Genomic DNA, 26,826 nt, shown 5'->3' on the forward strand with positions numbered 1-26,826 from the left:
AAAGACGAAGGGACACGCGGGTCTTCACGAGGGTGCAAGTCTCATGAACATTAGCGCGTTATGAAGGGCTCGTCATCACCAGATCGCGTGGTTTTGTCGAGGATCGAACAGCTACGCACTCTATTATAATTGAGAACCAAACTTTATATCTCTCGATGTTTTATAGGTTTTTTTATTTTGGGACGGAAGAAATATGACCGATCGACGTGAAAAGACAGGAGGTAAGGTACACGTATGCACATGTGGGTCCCACCGAGCTGGTCCTTTTGCTGCTCCTTTTTTTCCTCCCTTCTGCGCGGTGGGCCCCCAGACAGCAGCCTCCGATGCCACGCGTCGTAGCTGGCCGTACGCATCTCGCTCTCAGCTTGGCCGCACACGTACACTAGCTAGTTCCCTGCATCTGGGTGACACAGCTGTGTGCCTGTGTCACTGTGTGCAGCTGGCCTAGCTACACTAGCTCGTCCATGGAATCCTTCGATTGAGGCCGTGTTTAGTTAAGTTTTGTCGTGTCACATCGAATTTATGTATATACATATAACATATTAAATATAAATTAATAATAAAATAAATTATAAATTTCGTCTGTAAATTACGATACAAATTTGTTAAACATAATTAATTCGTCATTAGTAAATATTTACTATAGCATTATATTATTAAATTATGGAGTAATTATGCTTAAAAACATTCGTCTCGTAATTTACATGTAATGTGTATAATTAATTTTTTTATTTATATTTAATATTTGATGTATGTGTTCAAATATTTAATGTGATATAGCAAAAAGTTTCTGTTTAGAAACTCAACAGTCATGAAATTTGAAGCGATCGAATGATCGATCTGTGATCTGTCTGTGTGGCATAGGCGGATAGCTCCATATATTATGAGCTGAGGATACTGCAGTGTGAGATGTGCCCGGTGTGGGGGCCCACATGCAGAGCCACCTGTCCCTGACGAGAAGCCTCTACAGCTCTCGGGGGGAGTACATGGGTTTGCGTCTACAGTACATGTCACCCATGATTCGGTTGTCCTACAGTGTCCTACTCGATCGATCGTACTCAACAACTGGGCGACACAAACGATACCTCTCCGAGACTCCGACCTGTTCCATAAGTCGCTAACTTTTAAATTTAACTCTGTAAGGTTTAATACAGAGTTTAAATAAAATTGTAAAGTAGCTTAAATTCAGCTTCACTCTTTTTATTTTGAGAAAGTACTTCACTTCACAAGTTAGACTGTTAGAGCCTTATTAAACAGGCTACTTCACATTATATCAGATCACATTATAAGTTATTTCACGTTACAACTACGAGTAGTAACCACCAGTAGTACTAACTACTAACTAATATAAACATATCAACGTCCTTTTAGCTTGTTCTTTTTTCTAGCCTATTCACTTTGTAGCTAAAATAAGCCTTACAAAGTTTTAGTAATGTTACAATTTTAACAGGATTTTTTATGTATTGACCAAATTTAGCAACAAACTAAACGTAGACATTTTTTTTGATAATTTTGTTAAAAAATAGTATGGTTGAAAATGACATCAAAGTGAACAGACCCTTTTATAACGAACGTGGATGTGCTACGGTACAGCAATGGAAGTGTGTTAATTAAAACTACTTTGCGAGCGTGTACATGCTTGCATGCGTGTCCATTAATTAAGGCACGCTGATTAAGCTATACCATATGCACTTTCCACGACTACACCGTACTCCGGAAAAATATACATCGCAAATCACGAAAACTTGAAAACAATAATTATCTTAGGACAGCCCCAATGTATGCTGGCAAACTTGATAGTAGTGTGGGAAAGAGTGGACCAAGATAAGATGGTAGTAGTATATGGTAGGCTCCACAATATATATGTGTTAGCATTAGGTTATAAGGTGGACTCACTTAAAAAAAAACCATATATTCTTAAATTTTATATGACCCTGTACTGTACCAAAATCATAATATATTTTTTATTGCCGGTAGTAGCACTATGATCTAGTTATTATTGTTTATCACTTTCACAATGTTTCTTACCGGATAGTAGGAGTCTTTTTCATGCTTCTTACCTGATTTTTCATACATTATGGACGCCCTGATACATCCATTTATAATCTAATGATAATAAGTTTTCAGGTTTACGTTACATGTTTTTAAAGTTTTTCAGCACATATTTTCCCCCTACGCCATCCTCCCGTCTTTATAAGCAACCAACCCAATCGAGCGAGCGAGGCGAGGGAGGCAAACTCCATTACTCCATCGCCTTCTTCTTCTTCGCCATAGACGACTCTAGAGAGACCTTGCACACACATGTACTTGTCCTACCATGGCCTCCAGCGTTTAATCATCCCGCTAATTAATCTCCTCCGAGGTAATTAACTAATCAATCAGCATCCGTACGTGTTAACGATCGCCACACGTACGTGTATGCCATGGCCGGCCTCTGCGTCCTCCTCGAGAAGCAACACGCCGCCGCGATGACGACGGCGACGGCGGCGGCGGCGAGAACGGCTCAAGTCATAAGCAAGACCGCCGTCCTGAGCACCGCCGGCGGCGGCGGCAGCAAGATCCACGGTTGCTACTCCTCTTCTTCCTCCTCTTCTCGCGCTCCAGTGGTGGCGGCGACGACGGCGTCGTTCTTGCACCGGTGCTTCCTCTGCCGCCGGGAGCTCGCCGGCGGCGACGACATATACATCTACAGGTCAGTCATCTCTCCCTCGATCTCGTCTCTCCATCGTTGATGATAAGCTGATCGATCCGGCCATGGTGCAGAGGGGACAGGGCGTTCTGCAGCGAAGACTGCCGGTTCAGGCACATCTTGACGGAGGAGGAGGAGGAGGACGGCGACATGAGCTGCCGTGCCAAGGACGCCGCGGTGGCGGCGCCAACTCGCCGCCGCTCTCGCAACCGGCGGGCCGTCGCCGGCGGCGGCGGCCGCGGATTTTTTGCGTACTAAGTTAGTCGCCGGCGGCGAGCTAGATCGCCGTGAATAGTATAGTTAAAGGTGGGAGAAGAGTTGAGTTCATCTGCAAGCGTGCCTATATTAGCATGCGAAATTAATGCTAAAATATGTAGTACTTATCTTGGGATTAGCTTTTGATTTTACCCTGGTTTTCCTATATATATATGAGTTATATTTTGGTATAGTATAGTATAGTAAGTATGATTGTATGAAATGGTTTATTTACAGGATAGAGAAGGCTTAAGTTTGGAGTTTTTTGAGCGTGTGAAATGTGCTTTGGTAAAGGTAGAGAGTGCTCATATGTCCTTTTTGAGGGATTTTATTCAATTTTTTTGTATTTTCTATCTCTGTATTTACTATTTGGGGTTACCATTATAAGTATATATATGTACTAGTATATATATTAGCCTTTTGCTACTCGACTACTCTCTCTGTCCCATAATATAAGAGATTTTGAGTTTTTACTTATAGTGTTTAATCACTCGTCTTATTAAAAAAATTTATGCAAATATAAAAAACGAAAAGCTGTGCGTAAAGTACTTTGGATAATAAAGTAAGTCAAAAAAAGTAAATAATAATTCTAAAATTTTTTTAATAAGATAAGTGGTCAAACACTACAAATAAAAACTTAAAATCCTTTTTATATTATAGGACGGAGGGAGTAATAATTAGGTGATGAGAAAATATAATGGGTGGTGATTGATATGCATGCTCCTTAATTTGCAAAGGAGGGATTGATGTGTGGTAACATACTGGAGACTCAACGTACTGACGTGAGTATATATCTAATCTGAAGTAGTGAAAGGAATAATCTCTCACAAAGTTGCCATGGTCACGTTAATTATCAAATAAATATGGTCCCTCCGGTTCTTCATTCAGATGTTTTTAGCCGTCGGATAATCCATTTTTTTTTTGAACATGACAATCTAATTGTCGAAATATCTTCTTGGTCCTAAAAAATTTCTAATTGTTTGAACTGAATTAATTATTTGAATGTGTTCATGACCCAAGAAAATAGCAATGTATATGTACCCCAGATTGTGTGTGAGAGAGAGAGATGCACAAACAATTTGGATGAAGAGGAAAATTAAAGAAGATATGTTTTGTGCAGTAATAAATTAAAATGAGAAGGTAAAGGTACTGGAGGGCCAAGAAACTAGGGAACCATCAAGACTACTAATCCAATTATCTGTCACATGGTCACAGGGTACTTATATTTTGCATTAACCCTTCTCCCCTTTACAAAGTACCAAGCCAAAAATAAGACACATGCATGCATTTGTATTTCACATAAACTATATAATGGAAAAAGGAGAGGGGATAGAAAAGGAAGGAGAACGACATGTTTTTTTTTTTGCGATATGTACGTACCTTGGGGGAGAGGGGGGGGGAGGAGGGGTCGGTGGTACCATATAGTTGTAGTGTCCGGTTTGCTTTATGATTAATCTAGTTTAAAAGTTTATAATATTTGACCCATCAATTTAAGTGAAAATCAATGTATGAATGTTTTGTTTTTTCTAGGATTTTCTCTAATTTATTATAGCGTCACGTGACAGCTAGGGGTGGGCAGAAAATACCGAGCCCCAAAAACCCGAAATCGAGACCGAAGTACCCGAGAGGTCGGTCATCGGTTCTTAGTTCGGTCATACGTTTGAGAACGATATTTTTTCCGGTGCTTCGGTCTTTGTCGGGTATCCGATCTGACCGAACACTGAGTTTGGGAAATTTGACCCAGTAGCCCATCACATGTCCAGGAAGCAGAACTTAGCCCATCCGCTATACACTCCCCACCCCATCCTAACCCTAGCCGCCAACATTAGCAGCTCATGCATCAGCGCGCTCCCGTCATCCTGTGTGGCCGTGTCGCTACTTGCCACCGCATGCTGGTCGCCGCTACTGCACCGGATTGAGATCCTCTAACGTAACTTCCACTGATTTGGTGGCTGACATGTGGGCCCAAGAATGATAGGGCCCACATGTCAGTCACGGTGAACAGTGACGTCAGAGGATCCTCTCCCACTACACCACCTCTGCCTTCACCATGCTTCCCACCCCCACCCCCACATCCTCCTAGCAGTCGTCACCGTCTCCTATCCCAACAGAGGCAAGGTCGATGCTGCCAAGGTCATGCCAAATCTGGCCGAAGCGGCAGCCCATGGTGGTGATAACCATCTTGGATCTCAGAAGAGCAAGTAAAAGTTTTGGCGTCACCTGGTGAATTTCCTCCCACGACGAGGTTTGCCGAGGTGAAGTTTGGGAGGATGTGGTTGAAATCAGCAGTGAGCTTCTCCCGGACAGAGGATACAGCTCAGCTCCACGAAAGTGTCCTATAGGAAATTACATATTTTTTTGTAGTGTTCATCACCTGTGTCACGTTTTTGCGGTGTCTCTCAGCCAATTACACTTTTTTTTAAGTGTCTAATAAATTTTGCCAATTCAACTTCGTAATGTCCCGTAACATCAGCCCCAACCGGCCTACATCAACACAGATCCAACGGCCTTCCAACCTCAAGCACGGATCTTAACACAAATCCAACGCACAAAAATCTGACTGAAATCTAACTAGAAATATGACGACACAATTATAGCGAAACTGTCATCATTTTGCTGCTCAGCACCTCCGACAGAGAGCAGGACACCCCGGCGACGAGAGAGCGCGCGGGCGCGCGAGAGGAGCGAAGCAGACCAAGCTATTAGGCCCATTGGGCTTTTTTTTTCTTTTTTTTGTGTAAATGGGGCTTTTGACTAGGAAACCCTAAACCCAAATTTCCCCTTTGTCCAGTTCTCCAATCCCCAACCTGTGCCGTGCGCGAGGAGGGGCGCGGTAGGGCGTAGAGCGGTGCGCGCGCGGGTCGGCGGCGCGGCAGCCGGCACTGGCAGCACAGCGCAGCGCAGGGAGCAAGGCAGAGGCAGCCACCAACCAGGGACTGAAGGCAGGCAGAGGTAACAAGCTACAGAGGAGGAGAGGAAGAGGAGAGATTAGGAATGTTGAGGTATTGTTGAGTCTCTTCTATTTACCCTTTTGCAACTGGATGATGGATTGTGAACTCATATGACTAGTGCTTGTTGCTATGCTTAATGTAGACGTGATGGATAATGTTGCGTCGTATAATATCGTGAATTGATATTGCTTTTTTTCCCCTTCTTATTCTGTTCTAATTCTCGCGCGCTAGTTCATGTGCCACACCTAATTTTTTTCTGTCCTCCGCCACTGACCTTATATGCGCTAGTTCATATACGAAATTTTTTTTTTGTCCTCCGCCACTGACTTATATGTTCTTTAGTTTGCTAAAATCCTCTCATAACATACATTTTAGCTCCTTCAAGAAGTGGCTCCTGGTTTTCTTGCTCTCCTCTTGCGATATTGCTGGGTACTCCCTCTGTTTCATAATGTAAGACTTTCTAGCATTGCCCACATTCATATAGATGTCAATGAATCTAAACATATATGTGTGTCTAGATTCATTAACATATATATGAATGTGGGCAATGCTAGAAAGTCTTACGTTATGAAACCGAGGAAGTATTTTTCTTCTTCTTGATATATCAACGCACAAAAGCTTTTTCAGTGTTCGTTGAAAAAAAGAGCAAAATTTTCTCATGAGGAATTAAAACTGATTTTCTTACACTTATGATTCCTTAAATTGCAAATTTGCAGTGAGTTATTTACAGCCCCTCAAATTTCCTTTTCGCCAACTATTCCTTCTAGGTATTGAACAGAACGTTTTGCTTCTTCTATCTATTTTTATAATTATTTTGAGGTACACATATTGCATAGTTTTAAGCTCGTATCATTAGCATATATTCAAGGTCTGATAGATTAATCTTATGGGTGCAGGTGGCAATAGCCGAATTCATTTCTCAATGATGAGCCCTATGTAAAGTTGTATACTTCTCCATATTTCACATGGTTCTGTGCCGGCAGCCCAAATATGTATTCCAATGGTGCAGACACCTGAGAATTCCCCCCCTGGGACTCTCTTCCTGCCCCTTCTCTGTACTGACAGCTTCAGCTTCAGTTCAATCAGACTGCTCTAGTGATGATGAAAAACTGAATTGTGCTCCGTCTCAACATGCCCGGAAAAGATCCCGCCCTTTGTGCTCTGATAGTGTTGTACAGACTCTCCACTGCCTAAAGAGACGACCTGCCATTGCATTTGCCTACTTTAAAGATACACAGAGCATTGGGTTTAATCATGACTTTTCAACCTACTCAGAGATGATTCAGATTCTATCCCACTCACGCCAGGGGAAGATGTTAGTTTCATTGTTCTCTGAGCTTGTTTCAAGTAGTAATGCTAGTGGTCCTGAAATTTTGCCCCTTGTTGATCACCACAGAAGAACATGTGCTACTCCATGTTCACTCTCGTTCATGGTTGATTGCTTGATCAAGGCATGCATCACTTGCTATGATGTACAAGCAACCATATGCTTATTTAGTGGCATTTGCAGGCTTGGAGTTGTCCCATCTGTTTGGACTTGGAACCTGCTTCTCAAATTTATAGCTGAGACTGGTGAATATGAGATGGTTCTCGCAGCTTATAATGAAATGAAGTGCTTTCAGCTGACTCCCGATGTTTATACATTTGCCATAGTCACTAGGTCACTTTTTCAAGCAAAGAAAGTGGACGAGGCTTTGCAAGTTTGGGCCGAGATGACTGAAATGGGAGTGAAACCAGATGCACGTGGGTACTCGTCATTTCTAATTGGTCTGTGTGATTGCGGAAAATATGATTTAGCTTATGTTATTCTACAAGAGATTAATAGGGAGAAGGTTCCTGTCGAGTCCATGGCTTATAACATGGTAATGGATGGACTATGCAAAGAAATGAGATTGGATGAGGCGGAAAAGCTCTTGGAAAACAAGGCCAGACAAGGATCCAACCCTGATGTATATGGTTATAGCTATCTGATTCGGAGTTATTGCAAAATGGGCAACCTAATAAAGGCTGTGGATCATTATGAAGCCATGGTTTCTCATGGTATTGAGACAAATTGCCACATTGTGAGTTACCTTCTGCAATGCTTCAGGAAGTTAGGCATGACATCTGAAGTAATTGCGTATTTCCTGAAATTTAAAGATTCAGGGCTTCATCTTGACAAGGTGATTTATAACATTGCTATGGATACTTATTGCAAGAATGGGAACATGAACGAGGCAGTTAAGCTACTGAATGAAATGAAGTATGGGGGTTTGACACCTGACAAAATTCACTACACATGCCTAATCAATGGTTACTGTTTGAAGGGAGAAATGCAAAATGCACAGCAGGTATTTGAGGAAATGCTGAAGGCCAATATTGAGCCAGATATAGTTACATATAACATATTGGCTAGTGGGTTTTGCAAGAGCGGTCTTGTTATGGAGGTGTTTGATCTTCTAGACCGTATGGCAGATCAAGGTTTGGAGCCTAATTCACTCACCTACGGTATAGCAATTGTTGGATTTTGTAGAGGAGGCAACCTTAGTGAAGCAGAGGTTCTATTTAATGTAGTAGAAGAAAAAGGAATTGATCATATCGAAGTGATGTACAGTTCGATGGTTTGTGGCTATTTGCTTTCAGGCTGGACTGATCATGCTTACATGCTTTTTGTAAGGGTTGCTCGACAAGGAAATCTTGTGGATCATTTTTCATGTTCTAAGTTGATAAATGACCTCTGTAGAGTTGGAAATGTCCAGGGGGCTTCAAATGTTTGTAAGATTATGTTAGAACATGATGTTGTACCTGATGTGATTTCATATAGCAAACTCATATCAATCTATTGTCAGAATGGAGATATGGACAAAGCTCACTTATGGTTCCATGATATGGTTCAGCGAGGACTTTCTGTTGATGTTATTGTATACACTATACTGATGAATGGTTACTGCAAGGCTGGTCGTCTGCAAGAAGCTTGTCAATTGTTTGTTCAAATGACAAACTTGGGCATAAAGCCTGATGTGATTGCATATACAGTTCTACTGGATGGTCACTTAAAGGAGACCCTTCAGCAAGGTTGGGAGGGGATTGCTAAAGAGAGAAGGAGCTTTCTTCTTAGAGCGAATCATAACAAGTTATTAAGCTCCATGAAAGACATGCAAATTGAACCTGATGTACCCTGTTACACGGTGTTGATTGATGGAAAGTGCAAAGCTGAATATCTAGTGGAAGCCCGGGAACTATTTGATGAGATGTTGCAGAAAGGACTTAACCCTGATGCTTATGCTTACACAGCTCTTATAAATGGATATTATAGCCAAGGGGAAATATCAAAGGCTGAAGATCTTTTGCAAGAAATGATTGACAAGGGAATAGAACCAGATGAATTGACCTTTTCAGTATTAAATCAGAGTTCCTTGAGGTCTAGGAAGATTCAGTTCTGTGCATGATTCCCTCTGTGGTACCATGTTTAGTAAATTCTTTCTACTGAGGACACCTATGTCAACAGCAAGGTGATGCTTTTATCAATCATTAGTTAATTGGATTTTTCTCTTCTCTGCTTATAAAATTGGTCACAAGTATAATCTTATCAGCAGTATATACAATTCTCTGCAAGTGTTTCTACACTTGACAGGGAACTAAGTACCAACAATTGTGAAATATACTGGGCATAGCTTGTGAGTCTGATCAAGTAATTTATGATTTTCAGGAGGTCAACATTGCTGATGAAGAACTTTCTGTAAAAATTCGCAAAGAAAATGAGGCTCCTGTTGTTGAGAGAAAAGTCAAGAACATTTCAGATACCAACATTAAGAGGTTGTGCATCCTATATCTCAGTCTGCTTTTCAAGCAGACCTCCCTGCAAATCTCTTTGAGTCCTCATGCAATAGATGGCCTTGTTAAAGGATTGGAGGCCAATCAACGTCTAGTAGGTGACTTGACCCTAGCAACCCTTGAGGACAGTTGAACTCAGTTCAGGTACTAGTGTATTTTGTTACAGTATTTGTTCCTTAAGAGGTATTATTTTTTAGGGTAGGGGATATGGTATACTCTGTCAATTCTGCACTATTCAGCCAATTTTCAATATTGAGAAGTTTTAAGCGTGCTCACAAAATAGAGGAGGACGCTCATTCAGGTTGCATAGATTGTACTTTTGCTTCATTAAATGTATCCACTCACATTATTTTATTAGTATATATTCTATATATTCCTGCCTAAACCTGCTTCATGGATTTCTTTTTCCTACTTGGCCTTATTTTGTTGGTTTAAAAGCAGAGCAGCGCACTTGTCATGGTCTCCTTTTTTACTGGGGGTTTGATCTCTTTTGTCAGCACAGGCTCTGATTTTACCTCCTAGACATTCAAAATAGGAACTCTCTTCAATTCCAGTTCCAGATACTGTTCCTCAAGAACACAGGTACTAATTGATGAAGTATCCACTAAAAGATACGTTGAATATAGTGCTTTTTCATGTTGCCATTCCTAATTTTATTCATTCCTTTTTATGTTGTGTTCTCTAGGTCCAAATTCCACTTAAGGTTGTGACTCTCTGTGCAAGTAGAGATGTGATTTGTCAAATTTGGAACGGCACTAGTAATTGTCTTATCTCATCATGTTTTTCTGAGTGTCCAAATTTTTAACCTTTTCTTTTCCTTCAGAAGGTAACAGACTTTGCTTGTATCCAGGTTAATGTCAAACTTCGATTCCCTGTTGTATTGAATTAATTCATGGAACCTACAAATCTTCCACCTGAAGATTTTTTGCCTGCCTGGAATTCTGGAAAGCATTAGCTGCTCAGTCTCTGAAAGTTTAAGATGTGGTAAGGTTTCAGTTCTGTTGTGGATAACTAGTGAGTTGTGAAGGAATACATTTTTTTTCATGAAATGTAGAATCGGATAATCTTCCCTCATGGTTTTGCTTGTTTTTTCTTGTTACTGATGATTTAGTGTGTCTTGTTAGATTGTTACTATTGCCTTCTAGCATAATGGATATAGCAAGTATGTTTAGCTGTATAGTAATGTTGTGCTCTATTAAAAACAAAGGAACAATGGAGCGGATTGCCCTTAAGTTTCTGGTTTCTCCACGTGGTCGAGGCTCTGATTGGCGACTTTGGTGGGCAAAGCCCTTCTCTAATATCCTTATTGTTTAAGTTTCCAAAGTGTATACAACCTTTATGTACTAGGTGGCATCTAATAATTAGGGAATCTGACACAAACTAGGAATATCAAATAGAAAACATAAATCAAGCTAGGACTAGAATTATGAACATATCTAACGCACCCAGCCAATGCTTCCCTGCACCTATGGTATTTGATCCCATAACATCCGTAACAGATAACCTGTATGCAGATGGAATGTTGCAAATCATAAGTCCTTTACTGACAGCAATTGTCTAGGAGAAAATTCTAGTTAGTGTAGCAGAAAATTAGGTGCCTCTTTGCCAGCAAATTCGACCTTTGATGCCATCAGTGTTGGTGTAGCAGAAATAATGTCATCAATGTTCAATGCACAGTCTCAGTTCAATGTAGGTCAAATCAAAACAGATTTACAAGACAGATGTCAACTTCAGTTCGAAATTTGATTAAAGCTTGTTACAGTTCTTTTTATAAAGTAAGTTAATGGCTACGAGAAAACAGAAGTTGACCGCTGTTATTTTTGCCATGCAGGAGTTCACCAAAGAGTCTTTAATTAATCGATTATCCTTAGGGATAATTGGTTCTAATTCCGTCTACATTGGAAGCCATAATTCCTTAAGAAGTACCTGTCACAATGGCAGCACAATGAAAAGAGGAAAACAAAGCATCCTGCTGGCAAAACGACTTGTGGCTGAAGAACAATGATGAAGCAACGGGTGACGCAGAAGTATTTATTTTACTTTTGGCCGGGTTATAACTTGTAAGTCCCTTGATCACTGCAGGTTATAAGCTATGGGAATCCTCATTACCCTAGGTCTAGTGTTGAATCTATGTAGTTTTTGATGTAGTTTTTTCAACCAAAATCGATCTTGAAGTTTGCTGTTTATGTGTAATTACGATTTGTACCAACAAGATTAGAATGTTTAGCTATATGCCTTGGATTGATTAACTAGGCTCGTTTTTTTTCTCATTCAAGTGTTCAATGAAATGTATGGTTCTCTAGCTTCTCTTTTGTTTCAAAATCCCTAGTTTTGGGGGCTTGCGTGTAGATGGCAGCTGTATCTTTCATGTATATAAAGCTATGGTTGTAGAAAATTATAGTGCGTATTATAAATTATTGTAGGATATATTATATTTGATGGTTAAGATGTTCCTCCTTTTCAGGAATGCTAGGCTATTATTTGCATTCTTTTGTGTGGCCCATACAGCCCTACCAATTCCCTGGTTGTGCAAATTTGGAGAATTTGAATATTACTTGAACTGAATATTACATGTGGCTGTTGAGATCACGCTGATTGAAATCATTTCCAGGCAAAGGAGTGTTAGGACAGACTGCAGATCAATCAGTCCACCTTCGAATATACTACAGCCTGAGCAACCACTGTTCTTGCTGAATTTCAACCAGAAGCAAGTCACAGAGTCGCTCTATGCAAGTCATCTGAATCTAAACAGGTTGACACACAAAAAAATGATTTTCCATGAAAAATCAACTTGTATGCAATCAGATGAAGCTAAACAACTAGCAACATTTCTCAGGCTCCAACCAAACGATGAAATTTCCATGGAGCAGTTTACTTGCTGAATAGTTGAATCAATTAGACGATTGAAACAACCTCTTCCACACTTCAAAACCTGTCTTATCTCCACAGGGTTTAAAACCAAAAAAGGAAAAAAAAAACGAACAAAGAATCAAGAAATAATAGATGTAGCAGGTACAGTAGGCAAGCACCAACACCTCCCCTCCAACCTCACACTATGGAAACTACTATTTTTTTACAGAATACAACTCACACTTCAAGATCAGCTTCAGGGCAACAGAGGCAAGGGAAATTTGATATTCTCCCTCCCACAGATTTTCGTCGGTTTGTTTACGCGTTCTCAGCTGCTGCGTGCGATCGCTTTGGTCGCCACTCTGTGTGTGCCTTCACAATATCAGCTCCTGACTCAAGCTGAAGAAGATGGTCGCACTGGATGGCAGAAGCCTGCTTGTCGGCGCCAATGCTGGTGCATTCCCCTGACACGGTGGTAAGTGATTGCAGCACGCTGTCTCGGCCACACTCCTTCCTGTAATCCAGGTTCATGCTTGCAAGCTCATGCTTCTCCAGTACTGAAATTGGAGCACTCTGGGGGGAAAAAATAGAAAGAACTCAGAAAACATGTTTGAAAGCCTTCTGACTGACCAGATGTAAGACTAATGACAATATCAATAATACAGATGGTCAGATCAGAATCTCTAGAAAATAATTGCAAGTACTACATAAAATGGTTCCCTAACAACTACCATATAAAAGGATAAAGCCAAATTATTTTTCTCTAAACAATGAATTTAAGGGACAAGAATAACCACCTCAAGGATCCACCCAATATATTTAACATTGTTCACATGCTGATTGACATCGAGGTCACCCCATCTAGGCTGTTGCAGTAAACAAGAGTCCATCAAATATCATTTAAAATAAATGAGGGGTGAGATCAATTATTACTGTTTTTCTTAGATAAATGATAGCAGTTGAGGCATAATGATAATTCAGTATGTAACCATGTCTAGCTGACTTACAGTGAGCCCCTTTCTTATGAATTGCTCTGTAGCATCATCACCAACTTTATTTCCTGTCTTGGCTAACTTTTCACTCTGCTCCTCTGTTATAGCTGAACGGTCATTGAAATATGGGCCTATTTCAGCTCTAACTTCATCTGGCATTTTTGAAAGTCTTCTAGTTTTCTTGTGCATCATCACCCAAACACTGCAACAAAAGGATTGGAAAAGGAGCACAATTAGCGATTATCAATGATGTGACCAAGCAGAAATACCAAGATTGGATGTCCTCATAAAAAAAAATGATACAGATGATTCTTGCAATAGAATACAGTTGAAGCCCAAACCTTGTAGCTCTCAAGATTGTTCGCCCAGAGTTGTAGTCACGAACATGCCAGTCTCGACGCATGCCATTTTTGCCAGCAGCAGCGACCCATGTGTCAACTTGAACCATATCTCCCCTAAAACCATAGCAGGTTGGTACAATACATCTGTCATTCTTTTTGATCCACAGAAAGACATCGGCAATTGTATCTGAACTAAAAAAACAGTTTGAAATTGCACTTCCATTTTTCTAACTCAAAACCCCAAAAAAGAAGTTTTCAACCACTTGTTGACACAGTTGACAAGAGGATTTAAACATAACGTGTGAATAGTAGTACTACACCACTTATTTGATGAATGATGAGCACCTAGAAATTTAAACTGACAGATGCTGTTCAACAAAAGTTCACTGTTCTAGATCGGTCCTTAGCTTCTCCCATGATATGGCACAGCATTAATTGCTTTTGTTCTTTTCCACACGATGGAATCATTTACTGCAGCCCAATAAAGGGAAACTTTCTGAATTGTGATCCCTTGAGGTGTGGTACCCTGTACAGACGTCTTTTAATTCAAGATCCAAGAAAGCACAGAACAGACAACATTTAATGAGGCAGCTCTGGGCAATGAATATGAAGTAACCAGTCAATTATCTATTGGGACTAAACCACTCTCTCTATCCACTAATCAGTTATGTTTTCGGGAGAGCATTGTCCTGTTAAGTGATGTTATACTTTTCAAGACAAAACAGGGCAACAGAATTACAGTGCTGCCAAACTCAGGCCTTGGGGTATCGAAACTTTCATGCTGCTTGTAATAAAGCTAGACAATAACTTTAATGTGAACTACCCGAGTGGTAAATTTTTGTTTGTAAATGCAAATAAATCACTTGCTAATTTATTTTTAAAACGGAGCTTATCGCTGGAAAATGTAAGTACATGCCCGTTCTGGCATTCCCACTCAACATAATTCAAGATCCAAGGAAGCACAGAGAAGACATCATTTAATGAGGCAGCTTTGGGCAATGAATAAGGCGTAACAAATGAAGTTGCCCTTGGATCTAAATTACTACTCCACTAATAATTGACGTCTAAAGGAGAGATTACTGTTCTTTTAACTGATGTTGTGTCTTTTGAGGACAACATAGAGCAAGGAGAGCTACAGACTTACAGTGCTGTACCAAAAAGGCCTTGGGGCATCAGAACTTTTATGTTGCATGTACTAAAGCTAGATTATGTCTTTAATGAGGATTACCCAAGATGCAAATCCTGTTTCTAAATGCAAAGAAATAACTTGATAGTTCGTGTTACAATCAGGGCTCGACAATTGGAAACAAACTGCATGCTCCTCCCCAGTTAAGTAGGAATATATTCATTTCTTCCTAATTGGAAAATTTAGTTTGCCACAAACTCTATCCTTAATCCAACAAAACTGGAGCTGATATTACTACACATTTCTTAGTCAACCAAGGAGGAATAACAGCACCTCCTAAACATGAGGCCTATCACAGGAAATCAAAGAAAAACATGGCCTTCTATAGCAGTAAAAATTTCAACCCATATTCTTGCAAACCAGCAGCAGCGAAATTTACGACCAAGTAAAAGATTCACTTGATTTTCATCAACCAACCAGTGTATGGAGAAATCAGACCAGAGATCCACACAACATTATGATAAACCATGTTAAAGTAAATATTGAACTAAATACTACTGTTGCCTGAGTAGAATCTTCTTTAAACAAATAGAAACAAATATGCCAAGGACACACAACTATAAAGTAGTACATAAAACGATATCTGTAAAAGAAGCAAAACAAATATGAAGTAATTTAAAATGTGACAAAAATGACAACTTACAGTAAGGAATTGATAGAAAGCAACCAAAGATACATATATTAAGAGGAGCAAAGGTTTGCAAAGAAGTACCATGCGGGGTATTGCTCAACAAGAAGCTGGATTTTGCTGACAACCCATATCAAGTTCCGTTTGCTCATCTCCGGTGTAGCCCCAAAACCATCTCCAAGAAGACCAGCAGTCCTCACATGGTTAAGAGCCGTTTCCTGCAAAATTTTAAATAATTGCCAGCTTGAAAGAGACATATGAATCTATAACAAAATGCTGAAATGAGAAATGAAACTAAAAAAAATATGTGCAACTGCTTACCTGTAAATGATTCATCAATGTCTCTATAGAAGCAGTACGATCAGCACCAATCTCGTAGGACCGAATCATGAAGTTCTGCCTAAACACCATACCATCCTGGATAATCCTACCAAAGCCAAATGTGTCAACAAGCATGTCAGGTTTCTTCGGCTTCCAATCAAGCAGTGTCCACTGCTTCTCTGCGGCGAGGAAGATGGTTGTAATAGCCGCAAGAAGCATGCTCCAATCCGGCAGTTGGTTATAGAACGTCTTTGGAGCACTGTGAGGCACCGTTTCCTCCATGTCTGGCTTCACCGTCTTGAGGTTAACCTTCGTACCATTAACCTTGGGAAGGGTTTGAGCCTGTGCCTTTACTTGCATGGCTGCAGGAGGTGGGTTAGGCTTTGCGACAATGCCACGGACACTCAAATTCTCCGGCAATTCGCCGGTGGCAGCAGCATTCTTGGAGCTTCTAGCTGATGCTGCAGGAGATGAGCCTGGACCTGAGAAGAATGCTGAGGCGGCAAGAGACCCTGCCATGATTGAACTTCCCTTCACGACCCAAAATTCGTTTAGAAATCAATCACACGCCAAAAGCGCTAACCTGAATAAACAATCAATTGTATTAGACACTTTACAACAATGTAGCTCTTTGGAAAACTTAAAAGAGGAGAAAAAAAATTGAGGCATGAACTAGTGGATCCACCCACTAAAAAGTTTGCCTCCTCATGGGGAAAAAAAAGGCCTCATGTATCATAAACAAGTACACCCGCGAATTTCCCAAACGATTCGAAACCACATTTGAATCAATGCAGGCAGAAATGAACCATATGCCCCCCGATGAACAAAATGGCATTGAGAATTGGGAAGACCCAATATCGGAAGCAGGGGCGGATCCAACTGTTACTACTTGTATTAAGGCTCTGAAATTAAGGAGGAGAAGAGCTCCCTCCAGATCTAGAAGAGAAGAAGCTAGGGTTAACGAACGAACGCGAGCAAATTCGAGGCAAAAGTAGTCCCCCGAAGCTAGAATGGGAGAGAGATGAATCAGGAAGAGGAGGCTCACCAGGATCCCCTCCCCTCCCCTCCCTGCTCTGCTCTCCTCGGCGATGGAGATCGGCGCCCCTCCCCTCCGCTGTTGAGCCGCGGCTCGTCTTTCTTGGCGCAAGGAAGGAGACGACGGGAGATTTCTCTTTTTCTTTCTTTTACGCCAAAAAAGGGAAGGAAGGGGGAAGATACTATCCACCTTTTATCTCAACATTTTTTTTCTTTATGATTGGTTGGTGGCCCACGTATCAGCAATACGAAGAGAAAAATAAATATTATTATCAAACTTGATTAGGGATTATGTCAGACAACCTACAACCACTAACTTTAGTGTTGCTACGCGCGCACGGCCGCCACCGATGCTCTTTTTTTTAGCCAAAAAAGGGAAGGAAGGGGAAGATACTCCACCTTTTATCTCAACATTTTTCTTTATGATTGGCTGGTGGCCCACGGATCAGCAATACTAAGAGAAAAAAATAAATATTTCGATTAGGAATTATGTGAGACCACCAGCAACCACTAACTTTAGTGTCGCTCCACGCTCTTTCTTTTTGAGCCACCATCGTTCCTTCTCTAGTTATCACATGTCTTTTCTCCTCCCCCATTGTCATGCATATTGTTGTTGTGGTTACCGTTGAGGTTGGGGTTGTCGAGCTTGTGGCATGTTTTTTTCTAAATAAATGCATGACCATCCAGACCCAGTAGAGCTAGCAGGTCTAACCTCTCAAGTCGATTCCTTTTCCATGTTTTGTTCATGCAATGCCCCCACCCACTGGTAGGGGTGAAAATGGGGCAGGTATTTTCCAATCGTTCACTCAACCCGAGGCTTGCAGGAAGAATATGCGAGAGAAAATTGAATACCCGATATTATGCGAGCTTGAACCCGAATCCGTAAAAAATATATGGGCTAGGATACGAGAAATGTTGCATCCACTCGTATGTCTCGTATTATAGAACACATATGAAAATCAATTATAAATTCACCTAGAAACATGATAAAAAGTAGTTAATCACTATATTTATGAGCTCACATGTAATATTATATAATTTCTCTTTTAGCACTTTAATTGTCTTTTTATATTAAATATGGGAGAATAGCTACTGTAGTCCCTAAAGTTTATAGGTAGGATCAGCATAGTCCCTAACCTTTTAAATAGTTCAAAGAAATCCTTAAACTTTCTAGGCCTTGGGTCCACCAAAATCGTCATATGATATACCATGTCATCTTTCATGCAAAATCTATGATAAATTGTCCAGTTTACCCTTACGTATATCATAGAATAAATGTAAGGGTGAATTAGACATAACCATAGGAAAAAAAATACTTTTCCTTTTTTTCACCCTTTTGACGTATATTTTTGCTCTTACATATACCATATATTTTTTTAACTTTTTCCTTTTGTTTTTTATTTTCCTATGATATATGTAAGGGTAAATTGGACAAATCATATAGATTTTGCATAGGAGGGTGACATGGCATGTCCATGTGGCGATTTTGGTGGGACCAAGGACTATATCAGCCCATGTGATAAATTTAAAGGACTTGTTTAGACAATATGAGATATTAAGGACTAAAATGACCCAGGAGCGAAACTTTAGGGACCATCTTGGCTATTCTCCTATTAAATATCTATGAATTAGAGACAAATAAATATTCATTCCTGAATCAAATTCGAAGAAAATAATATGGAATAGAATATGGGATAAGTGATATGTTAGAAACAGATGGGCTCTTCTAGCAGTAAAAATTGCCGACCTCGTATTTTCATAAATCAGCATTAGCAGTAAGATTTTTCTATTGGAATTAATAGATGGGCTAAGTTTCCTATGAAAAAGGCATACAGGATATTTTGATTGGTGCTTCAAAAATTCCGCACCAGGTGATCAAGGCATAGGTGAAGCGGGCTAAAGCCTAAAGTGATGGAGTGGAGTTCGCGGGCCCTCCACCGTTGGAACACAGCCAAACAGACTCTAAATTTCATCACTGATCTTAAACTTTATTTGGATGTCAAATTCAAAACACTAAAATTGAGGTAAATTTATCAAATTAATCTCAAAAAGCATCCTAGATCAGTCTGTGGGTGTGGGTTTGGACGCAGCTTCCCTGTTCCCGTGGCACTCAATCCGTGTTACTTGAGCATGTATTTGATTCTTGGCAAAATTTGCTATAGGGCATCCAAAAATCATGTAATTAGTTAGTGAACACCGCAAGAACGCATATTTGTTGTAGGACACCGCAAAAAACTAGTAATTAGCTGCTGGACGCTTACGACATTATTTTATTATTTCCGAGGAAATTGGAGAGAGAAACAGTAATTAAAGACAAGTTTGCCCCTGACCGAACTTATTTCAATCCGACTGGGTCCGGTTCAAACCAGCCATAAGGCTTTTCGCAATAAATCGATCCCTGTAGCAAACCCGACGAGTCCTGGCGAGCAAGTGCGCCGCGCGGCGGTTTCAAACCGATAGCGGCGGAGCTCAGTTGCCAAATGGAGGACAAGTTCTCTGCACCGTCAGTTAATTAACTAATCAAGTTGTCCTTTGGTGACATATTTCCTGGTGCCATAGACCAACTAGCATCTGAGTAGATTATAACAGCAGGAGCATCGTCGCAGTGCAGGATCCAGGAGGAAGAAGCAGCCAAAGACAGTAATGGCGCAGGCGGAGGAGACGAGCTAGAGATTTTCTCTGTATGCGGAATCTCCTGTTCGCTTGACCCCGTCAGGAACGTGCCAGGCACGGCCCTATTTGCGTCCGTGTGTGGCGCGGCGCGCACACGCCATGCCTGCTGCATGTCGTGGCATGCCAATTGCCATGCTGCTTGGCGTATATGGCGAGACCATCGTGTGGGATGAGACGGGTGCTGTCGTTAACGGTGGCATGCGCGGCGACGATGCCTTTGGCTGCTTGGGCCGCGGCGTGCACGACCGCATGTGCACGGCGACGACGACGACACCGACGACACGGCGTGCGCGCCGCTCCATGACCGCGCGAGCCCGAATGTGTCATTTACGTGCTCGGCCGCTCTCGTTTGTCGGGTGATCGGCCGGTGCCGCGATCGTGTCACTGGGGACACAAGGGATCGTATCATGAAGAGCAGGGGTAGAATCGTACTTCCACATTAGTTTCTCTTTCTAATTTTTCCAAAAATAATAAAATAATGTCGCGAGTGTCCTACGGCTAATTATCTGTTTTTTACGGTGTCCTACAGCAGATACGTGTTCTTGCGGTCTCCACCAGCTAATTACATGTTTTTCGGATGTTCTGTAGCAAAATTTGCCATAAACATAATAATAGTCAAATTTACTCCCTCCATCCTAAAATATTTCACGCCGTTGACTTTTTTAAAAATGTTTGACCGTTCGTCTTATTCAAAAAATTTAAGTAATTATTAATTTTTTTCTATCATTTGATTTATTGTTAAATATACTTTTATGTATACATATAGTTTTACACATCTCACGAAAGTTTTTGAATAAGACGAACGGTCAAACATATTTAAAAAAGTCAACGGCGTTAAACATTTAGGGAAGGAGGGAGTAGTATAAAAGAATCTTATTCAAAAGGTTAAGAGCTATGGAACGGAAGAGAAGGTGAAGAGAGGACCTTGAAGACGACACCATTGGCGATGAAGTTGGAGGCTTCGATTGCCACGGTGGCGCTGCCGGCGGCGCCGAGGGGCTCGCCGTCCTTGCCCGGGGTGGCGGCGGTGTCGTTCCAGACGACGACGGCGGGGTTGGCCGGGTCGGACTCGAAGGGGACGTACCGCTTGCCCTCGCCGACGGCCACCTTCTCGCGGAACACGTGGCCCGGCTTGAGCCTGAACACGTAGCGCCTGGTGTTGTTGGCGTCGGGGACGGCGGCGAGCGCGTCGGCGATGGTGCGGTACTGCTTGCCGTCGCCGCCGCCGGCGGGGTCGATGGCCGCGTGGACCGCCGTCGCGTTGGCGGCGACGATGTCGCCGGCGATCGGCGGCGTGTCCATCGTCGGCGTGCCGTACTGCATCGATCGAGTTCTGCCCCAGCCAGATCTCGAAGAACGCCTGCGACTGCTGCGACGGCGACGGCCGCGACGCCAGCGCCAGCAGCAGTAGCCCCAGCTTCAGGAGCAGCTGCGTCGTCGTCGCCATTATCGATATATCGATTTCAATTCGTTTATTATCACCCGATAATATATGATGATCTCATCGATCGTGTTAGCTTCTTCTTCAATATGTGCACATAATATATGTACTAATTCATGTGTCTCACTGCTACTATCTCCGTTTTTTAAATAGATGACACCGATGACTTTTTATCATACGTTTGATCATTCGTCTTATTCAAAAAATTTACGTAATTATAATTTATTTTGTTGTGAGTTATTTTATCACTCAAAGTACTTTAAGCACGATTTATATCTATACATTTACATAAATTTTTTGAATAAGACGAATAGTCAAACATATGTTTAAAAGTCAACGGTGTCATCTGTTAAAAAATAGTGGGAGTATTTTTGGTCTGTCTAATTTCCTCTTGGACGAGAGCAATTCTTCTTAATTACAAAATGGATCAAAACCCAGCCTCGATCTACCTTCAAACAAAGACGTACACGGCCAATGACCAGAGAATAGGTCAGAGATTTCACGAGTTGCCATTTTTCCAATAGCAATTTAGGTTTTGTTTATTATATAGTTCTAACTCTAAGGTTGAGTTCGGTTGAGCAACTTAGCTACGGCAACTTCGTCCTTGTCCGTAAGCAGTCCTCCCGGACTATTACATTTTGTGCAGAAATTTTCTATACAAAAACTTTTTTAACAAAAGAAAATCAAATAAATCTATTTTTTTAAGTTTATAGTAAAACAATACTCGGTCAATCATGCATTAATGGTTTATCTCATTTTGCGTGTCATCAAAAATAACAAACGAACTCAGCCTAGGTTTATTTTGGAGTTGGGTTTTTTCTAGCTACGGGATTATAGGGATGAGTCCGGGTATCCGCGGATACCCGGCCCGATGGGTATAAATGTGGGTGTGATTTTTTACCCGCGGGCACGCTCACCCGAGACCCGAAGATCGACATCCTGGGCAATAGGCGGGTCTCATTTTTTATCCATAAGTAACCCATGCCTAACCCGATATATATGTATTAGCTTATTTCGATCCATCTCTTTATTCTTATACCCCTTTCTCTTAGTCCATTTGTGATGCTAAGTTTGCTAACTCATACGATACATATGTATTAGCTTATTTCGGTCCATCTCTTGATTCTTACGCCCCTTTCTCTTAGTCCATTTGTGATGCTAACTTCAACATCGCCTATATATATTCAGTTCATGAACAGTGTTTCTAAAACAAAAGTAACATCCACTACTGGAGAAAGGCTTTGTAGTCCCGGTTGGGAACCCCCGTAGTCCCAGGACTACGAATCCGGGACTAAAGATGTGCATCTTTAGTCCCGATTGATATTACCAACCGGGACTAATATTTTTTTCTCTTCTTTTGTTCTGCTTGCATGATTTAGCGCCATCAATCATTCATAAAATCATCCACAAATCTTCAAGCAACACAAATCATTCACAAAATCCCCAAATACATCAAGCTGCATTTTCTCTATATCCCCAAATACATCAAATCATTCACAAAATCATAAAAACATCAACAAAATCTACAACACAATAACAAAATTATCCACAAATTCATCCACACATCGCACATTGTATAGATCCGCATCGCACAGATCGTGGAGGAGGAGAGGGTCGCACAGATCCGCCTCGGGGAGCACCGCCTCGCTAGCCTCGGACTAGCTTCTTGATCCAATAGTTGTTATCTTTGATGGCTTTGATGATGTGGTTTTTTACATGACTTGCTTTATAGGAGTAAATGCCCCTTAGTAGGTACCAAGGATACCAACATTTATGAATTGATGAAAAGAGGCTAATGATGCAATTTTACTCATCCATTATCTAAAGGTACAGATGAAATAGTTATACTTAGGCATATTTAGTGGAGCTTAATCTCAGCACTACTTTTCTTAGAGTTAAAGCCCAACCAAAAAATTTTAGCTCCACACAAAAAGAGTGGAGAAATGATCCGAAAAAATAAACAAGAGGGACAAAGCGGGCTTTGGACCACTTTACAACTTTACTCCAGACTTCTCATTAAGAGTAAGAGCCCAACCAAATAAGCCCTAAGTTTTGTCCCTCATCTCGATATTTATTTGGCTGTTAAATTCAAAACACTAAAATTGCAGCAAATTTCTCAAAGTGATCTCAAAGCATCCTAGATCAGTCCGTGGGTGTGGGTGGGGGCAGGATCCACGTTTCACCCGAGATAAATTCTTGGTTGGCATAGGGGAAGCCATCAGTGAGCTCTTTGGCCCAGCCCATCTTCTTGCTTGCTTCCAAACCAGGCCCAGAGCACTTGTACACGCCATAATAGGCCCCGCTCCTGCATACATATATGCAACAAACATGTATAGTTAATTGATTTTCAAGGCTTTTTTTAAGATGAAAAGGGTTTAAGGCCAATATTCTAGTTCTTTGTGGGAACAAAACTATAAGTTAAATAATACAATATTTTAAAGCTATAAGCATTTGTAATATCGAATTGGGTAAGACGTATTTCTCCCTTTGCGTTGAGTAATTTTTAGACTTATTGCCTCGTCATCCATGGACTTTTTAGCAGTTCTATATTGAGCAAATAACATTTTTAATAAGCGATTGTAGCTAATAAAGGCCGGATGTTATTCCATTATTAAAGAACAAGCATTTGTAATATTATGGAGAGTCTTGTGACTAACCAATGAAATATATAGGCCTCATCGTTTGTCCTCCGTGGAATAAGCCATTGCCAATTTTTGAATTTTAAAATTTTAGAGTTGATTCTAGGATATTTTTAACATGATTTCTTTTTCAACACTAGACTTTTAGCTGCTAAAGCACACATATATAAAAGTTTTATTCGTATATTATTTTTTTTATTTCTAATAAGCCTTTTTGGCTTATAATCAACTCGTGGTCAACCGATAGAGAACTTATATCTCTAGCTACCTGCCTTCTAATATTTTTGTAAGATATTTTGGGAATATCTAGATTTTAGGCACGTGATATTTTCAAAAGTTTCAGTCACTTTTCTTATAACTGTTACTTATTACCCCTATTACTTATTTAAATAACTTAAGTTCTTCTTTAAATCAATGGTTGGAAAATTATTCTAACCTACAAAAAAATTACATAAAATAAACTTAATAACTCATAACATTTACAAATTTACATTAAAAAATCAAAGCTAGATAAAAAAATAAAGTAGAAAAATAAATAACAACAAAATTATAGTTAAAATGAAATAAATTTTCATTTGTGTAGCACTACAATTTTAGGCTTAGTAATATGCAAGTCTAGGAAATTGAAATCTAGCAAATCCCATAATTTTTATAAGGCCATAAGGGACCTCATTGTGAGGTGTTGTTTGGATTGGGCACAATATATCCTAGTGCACTTCTATGGATGACCTAGAAATTTAGTAAATTTGAGGACAATATATGTATGTAAATTGAGGATCGTTAATTAGTTACATACCCTTCTGCTGGCTTTTCCATTTTTTGGCCTTGGAAGCCAATAGGCACAACCTAATTGGCCATCATGGTATTGGAGAAGACGACGAAGGACGAATCGTCCCATGCCCTGCCGAGGTAGACCTTGTCGTCGGCGCCGCCGCCGGCGCCGACCTCGATGGTGCAGTTGTGGAACGAGAAGCCGAGGAAGGCGGGGTTGGTGGTCCCATCGAGCCCTTCATACTTGGGCGCCCTCTGCGTCTGCGCCGTCGTGGTCGACACGACGGTGGCAGGGTCTTTCTTGGAGACGACGCGGCAGCCGTCGTACCAGGACCTCCCGAAGCCGAAGATGGCGTCGGCGCCGCCGTTGATGGTGCACTCCTTGAAGTAGTGCTGCCCGTCGTCGTCGTACACCGCGCCTTGCCCGCCGGCCTCGATCGTGCATTTGAAGAAGGATGCTTTTGTTCCTGCCACACGCAGCGCAACTGTCTTTCCTCCCTCCACCCCCGATGGCGCATCATTCTACAATGCAAATATATATAATTAAGAGTACAACCTTAATTCTATATATATATATATATGTATATATATATATATATATACTCCATCCGTCTTATAATATAAAGTATTTTGACTTTTTGGTTGCACTGTTTGACCACTTATCTTATTAAAAAAAATGTGAAAATATAAAAAACAAAAAGTTGTACTTAAAATACTCTGAATAATAAAGTAAGTCACAAATAAAATAAATAATAATTTTAAAATTCCAAAATATATATATACAGAGAGAGAGAGAGGGGAATATATATGATTAAGGAATACTCTCTCCCCGATCATTTCTGTTTCATGCTCCCTCCGTCCCTAAATGTTTGACACCGTTGACTTTTTTAAACATGTTTGACTGTTCATCTTATTCAAAAAATTTAAGCAATTATTAATTCTTTTTCTACCATTTGATTAATTGTTAAATATACTTTTATGTATGCATATAGTTTTACATATTTCACAAAAGTTTTTAAATAAGACGAATGTTTAAAAAAGTCAACGGCGTTAAACATTTAGGGAAGGAGGAAGTATTATAAGTCGATTAGTCAAACTTAATTTATTAGGTTTGATTAAATTTACAGAAAATTTAGCAACATCCGCAACTACAATTTTATATATATGTATAGCATTGGATATAATATGTTTATTTTTTAAAAAATATTGTTATATTAATTTATCCATAAACTTTTAAAAAAGTTTGTTTAGAAAAAATGTCAAAGCAAGAAGACGACCTTGATGACGACACCAGAGGCGACGAAGTTGTCGGCTTCGACGGTGAGGGTGGCGCTGCGGACGTGGCCGAGGGGCTCGCCGTCCTTGCCGAGGGTGGCGGCGGTGTCGTTCCAGACGATGACGGCGGGGTTGGCCGGGTCGGACTTGAGGGTGACGAACGGCTTGCCCTTGCCGACCACCACCTTCTCGCGGAACACCTGCCCCGGCTTCAGGCTCAGCACGTAGCTCTTGGGCTCGCCTCCGCCGCCGCCGTCTGGGACGCCGGCGAGCGCGTCGGCGATGGTGCCGCCGGCGGGGTCGACGCCCACGTGGACCTGGGCCTTGCTGGCGGCGACGACGCCGGCGTCCATCGCCGTGTCCTCCGCGTCCGGGGTGGTGTAGAGCAGCTGGTTGTCGGCCAGCCACTTCTTCAGCGACACCTCCATCTGCTTCGACGCCGGCGGCAGCGACGCCGCCACCAGCAGCACCAGCTGCAGGAACAGCACCGATTTCCTCGTCGTCATCATCAATATTTATTTATAATGGATGGATCGATATATAACTCGTCGATAGTATATATATATAAATGATGATCTCTTCTCATCGATCGAGCTTCCTTCTTCAATTCATGCATATATTTATATATATTCATGTGTAGTGTGCATGCATGGCCGCTATTTTTGGTCGATCTGTCTAATCTTGTTGTTGGACCAGAGCAGTGCTAGCTTCCTCTTCCCTTTTTTTTCCTTTAAGAAAATGGATTCAAACATCCAAATCCAACCTAGGGGTGTGGTTACTTCTTTGAGTGTAAAGTTTTTCAAGTATTAAATGTAGACTAATAATAAAACAAATTACAGATTCCACCTGTAAACTGCGAGGCGAATTTATTAAGCCTAATTAATACGTCATTTACAAATGTTTACTGTAGCATCACATTATCAAATCATAGCATAATTAGGATTAAAAGATTCGTCTTGCAATTTA

General features: G+C 40.9%; 4 protein-coding genes and 1 pseudogene across 5 annotated transcripts; 2 read left to right on the forward strand and 3 right to left on the reverse strand.

The window, feature by feature from the left end:
• Positions 1-2,231: 2,231 nt before the first annotated feature.
• LOC127755219 (FCS-Like Zinc finger 15-like) lies at positions 2,232-3,380 on the forward strand. Its single transcript, XM_052280878.1, has 2 exons — positions 2,232-2,692; positions 2,764-3,380. Exons 1-2 carry the CDS (start codon positions 2,424-2,426, stop codon positions 2,945-2,947), a joined length of 453 nt encoding a protein of 150 aa, XP_052136838.1. The 5' UTR covers positions 2,232-2,423; the 3' UTR covers positions 2,948-3,380.
• Positions 3,381-5,912: 2,532 nt separating this feature from the next.
• LOC127754548 (pentatricopeptide repeat-containing protein At2g26790, mitochondrial-like) lies at positions 5,913-9,361 on the forward strand. Its single transcript, XM_052280112.1, has 2 exons — positions 5,913-5,946; positions 6,792-9,361. Exon 2 carries the CDS (start codon positions 6,861-6,863, stop codon positions 9,321-9,323), a length of 2,463 nt encoding a protein of 820 aa, XP_052136072.1. The 5' UTR covers positions 5,913-5,946; positions 6,792-6,860; the 3' UTR covers positions 9,324-9,361.
• Positions 9,362-12,528: 3,167 nt separating this feature from the next.
• On the reverse strand, positions 12,529-17,214 carry LOC127754549 (palmitoyl-acyl carrier protein thioesterase, chloroplastic-like). 2 transcript variants are annotated; one of them, XM_052280114.1, is made up of 7 exons: positions 17,072-17,214; positions 16,027-16,609; positions 15,790-15,923; positions 13,892-14,005; positions 13,566-13,752; positions 13,356-13,424; positions 12,529-13,131 (listed from the first exon to the last, which is right to left on the reverse strand). In XM_052280114.1, exons 2-7 carry the CDS (start codon positions 16,543-16,545, stop codon positions 12,877-12,879), a joined length of 1,278 nt encoding a protein of 425 aa, XP_052136074.1. In that variant the 5' UTR covers positions 16,546-16,609; positions 17,072-17,214; the 3' UTR covers positions 12,529-12,876. The 2 variants fall into 2 exon arrangements, with proteins under 2 accessions (XP_052136074.1, XP_052136075.1); XM_052280115.1 differs by having other exon boundaries at positions 16,997-17,214.
• Positions 17,215-20,619: 3,405 nt separating this feature from the next.
• On the reverse strand, positions 20,620-21,181 carry LOC127755855 (pectinesterase QRT1-like; annotated as a pseudogene).
• A 1,384-nt stretch (positions 21,182-22,565) lies between these two features.
• On the reverse strand, positions 22,566-26,436 carry LOC127755291 (pectinesterase PPME1-like). Its single transcript, XM_052280944.1, has 3 exons — positions 25,863-26,436; positions 24,611-25,107; positions 22,566-23,480 (listed from the first exon to the last, which is right to left on the reverse strand). Exons 1-2 carry the CDS (start codon positions 26,367-26,369, stop codon positions 24,661-24,663), a joined length of 954 nt encoding a protein of 317 aa, XP_052136904.1. The 5' UTR covers positions 26,370-26,436; the 3' UTR covers positions 22,566-23,480; positions 24,611-24,660.
• Positions 26,437-26,826: the final 390 nt, after the last annotated feature.

The sequence above is a fragment of the Oryza glaberrima genome, chromosome 11, assembly GCF_000147395.1.
Source record: "Oryza glaberrima chromosome 11, OglaRS2, whole genome shotgun sequence".
In the NCBI taxonomy this organism is placed as follows: domain Eukaryota; kingdom Viridiplantae; phylum Streptophyta; class Magnoliopsida; order Poales; family Poaceae; genus Oryza; species Oryza glaberrima.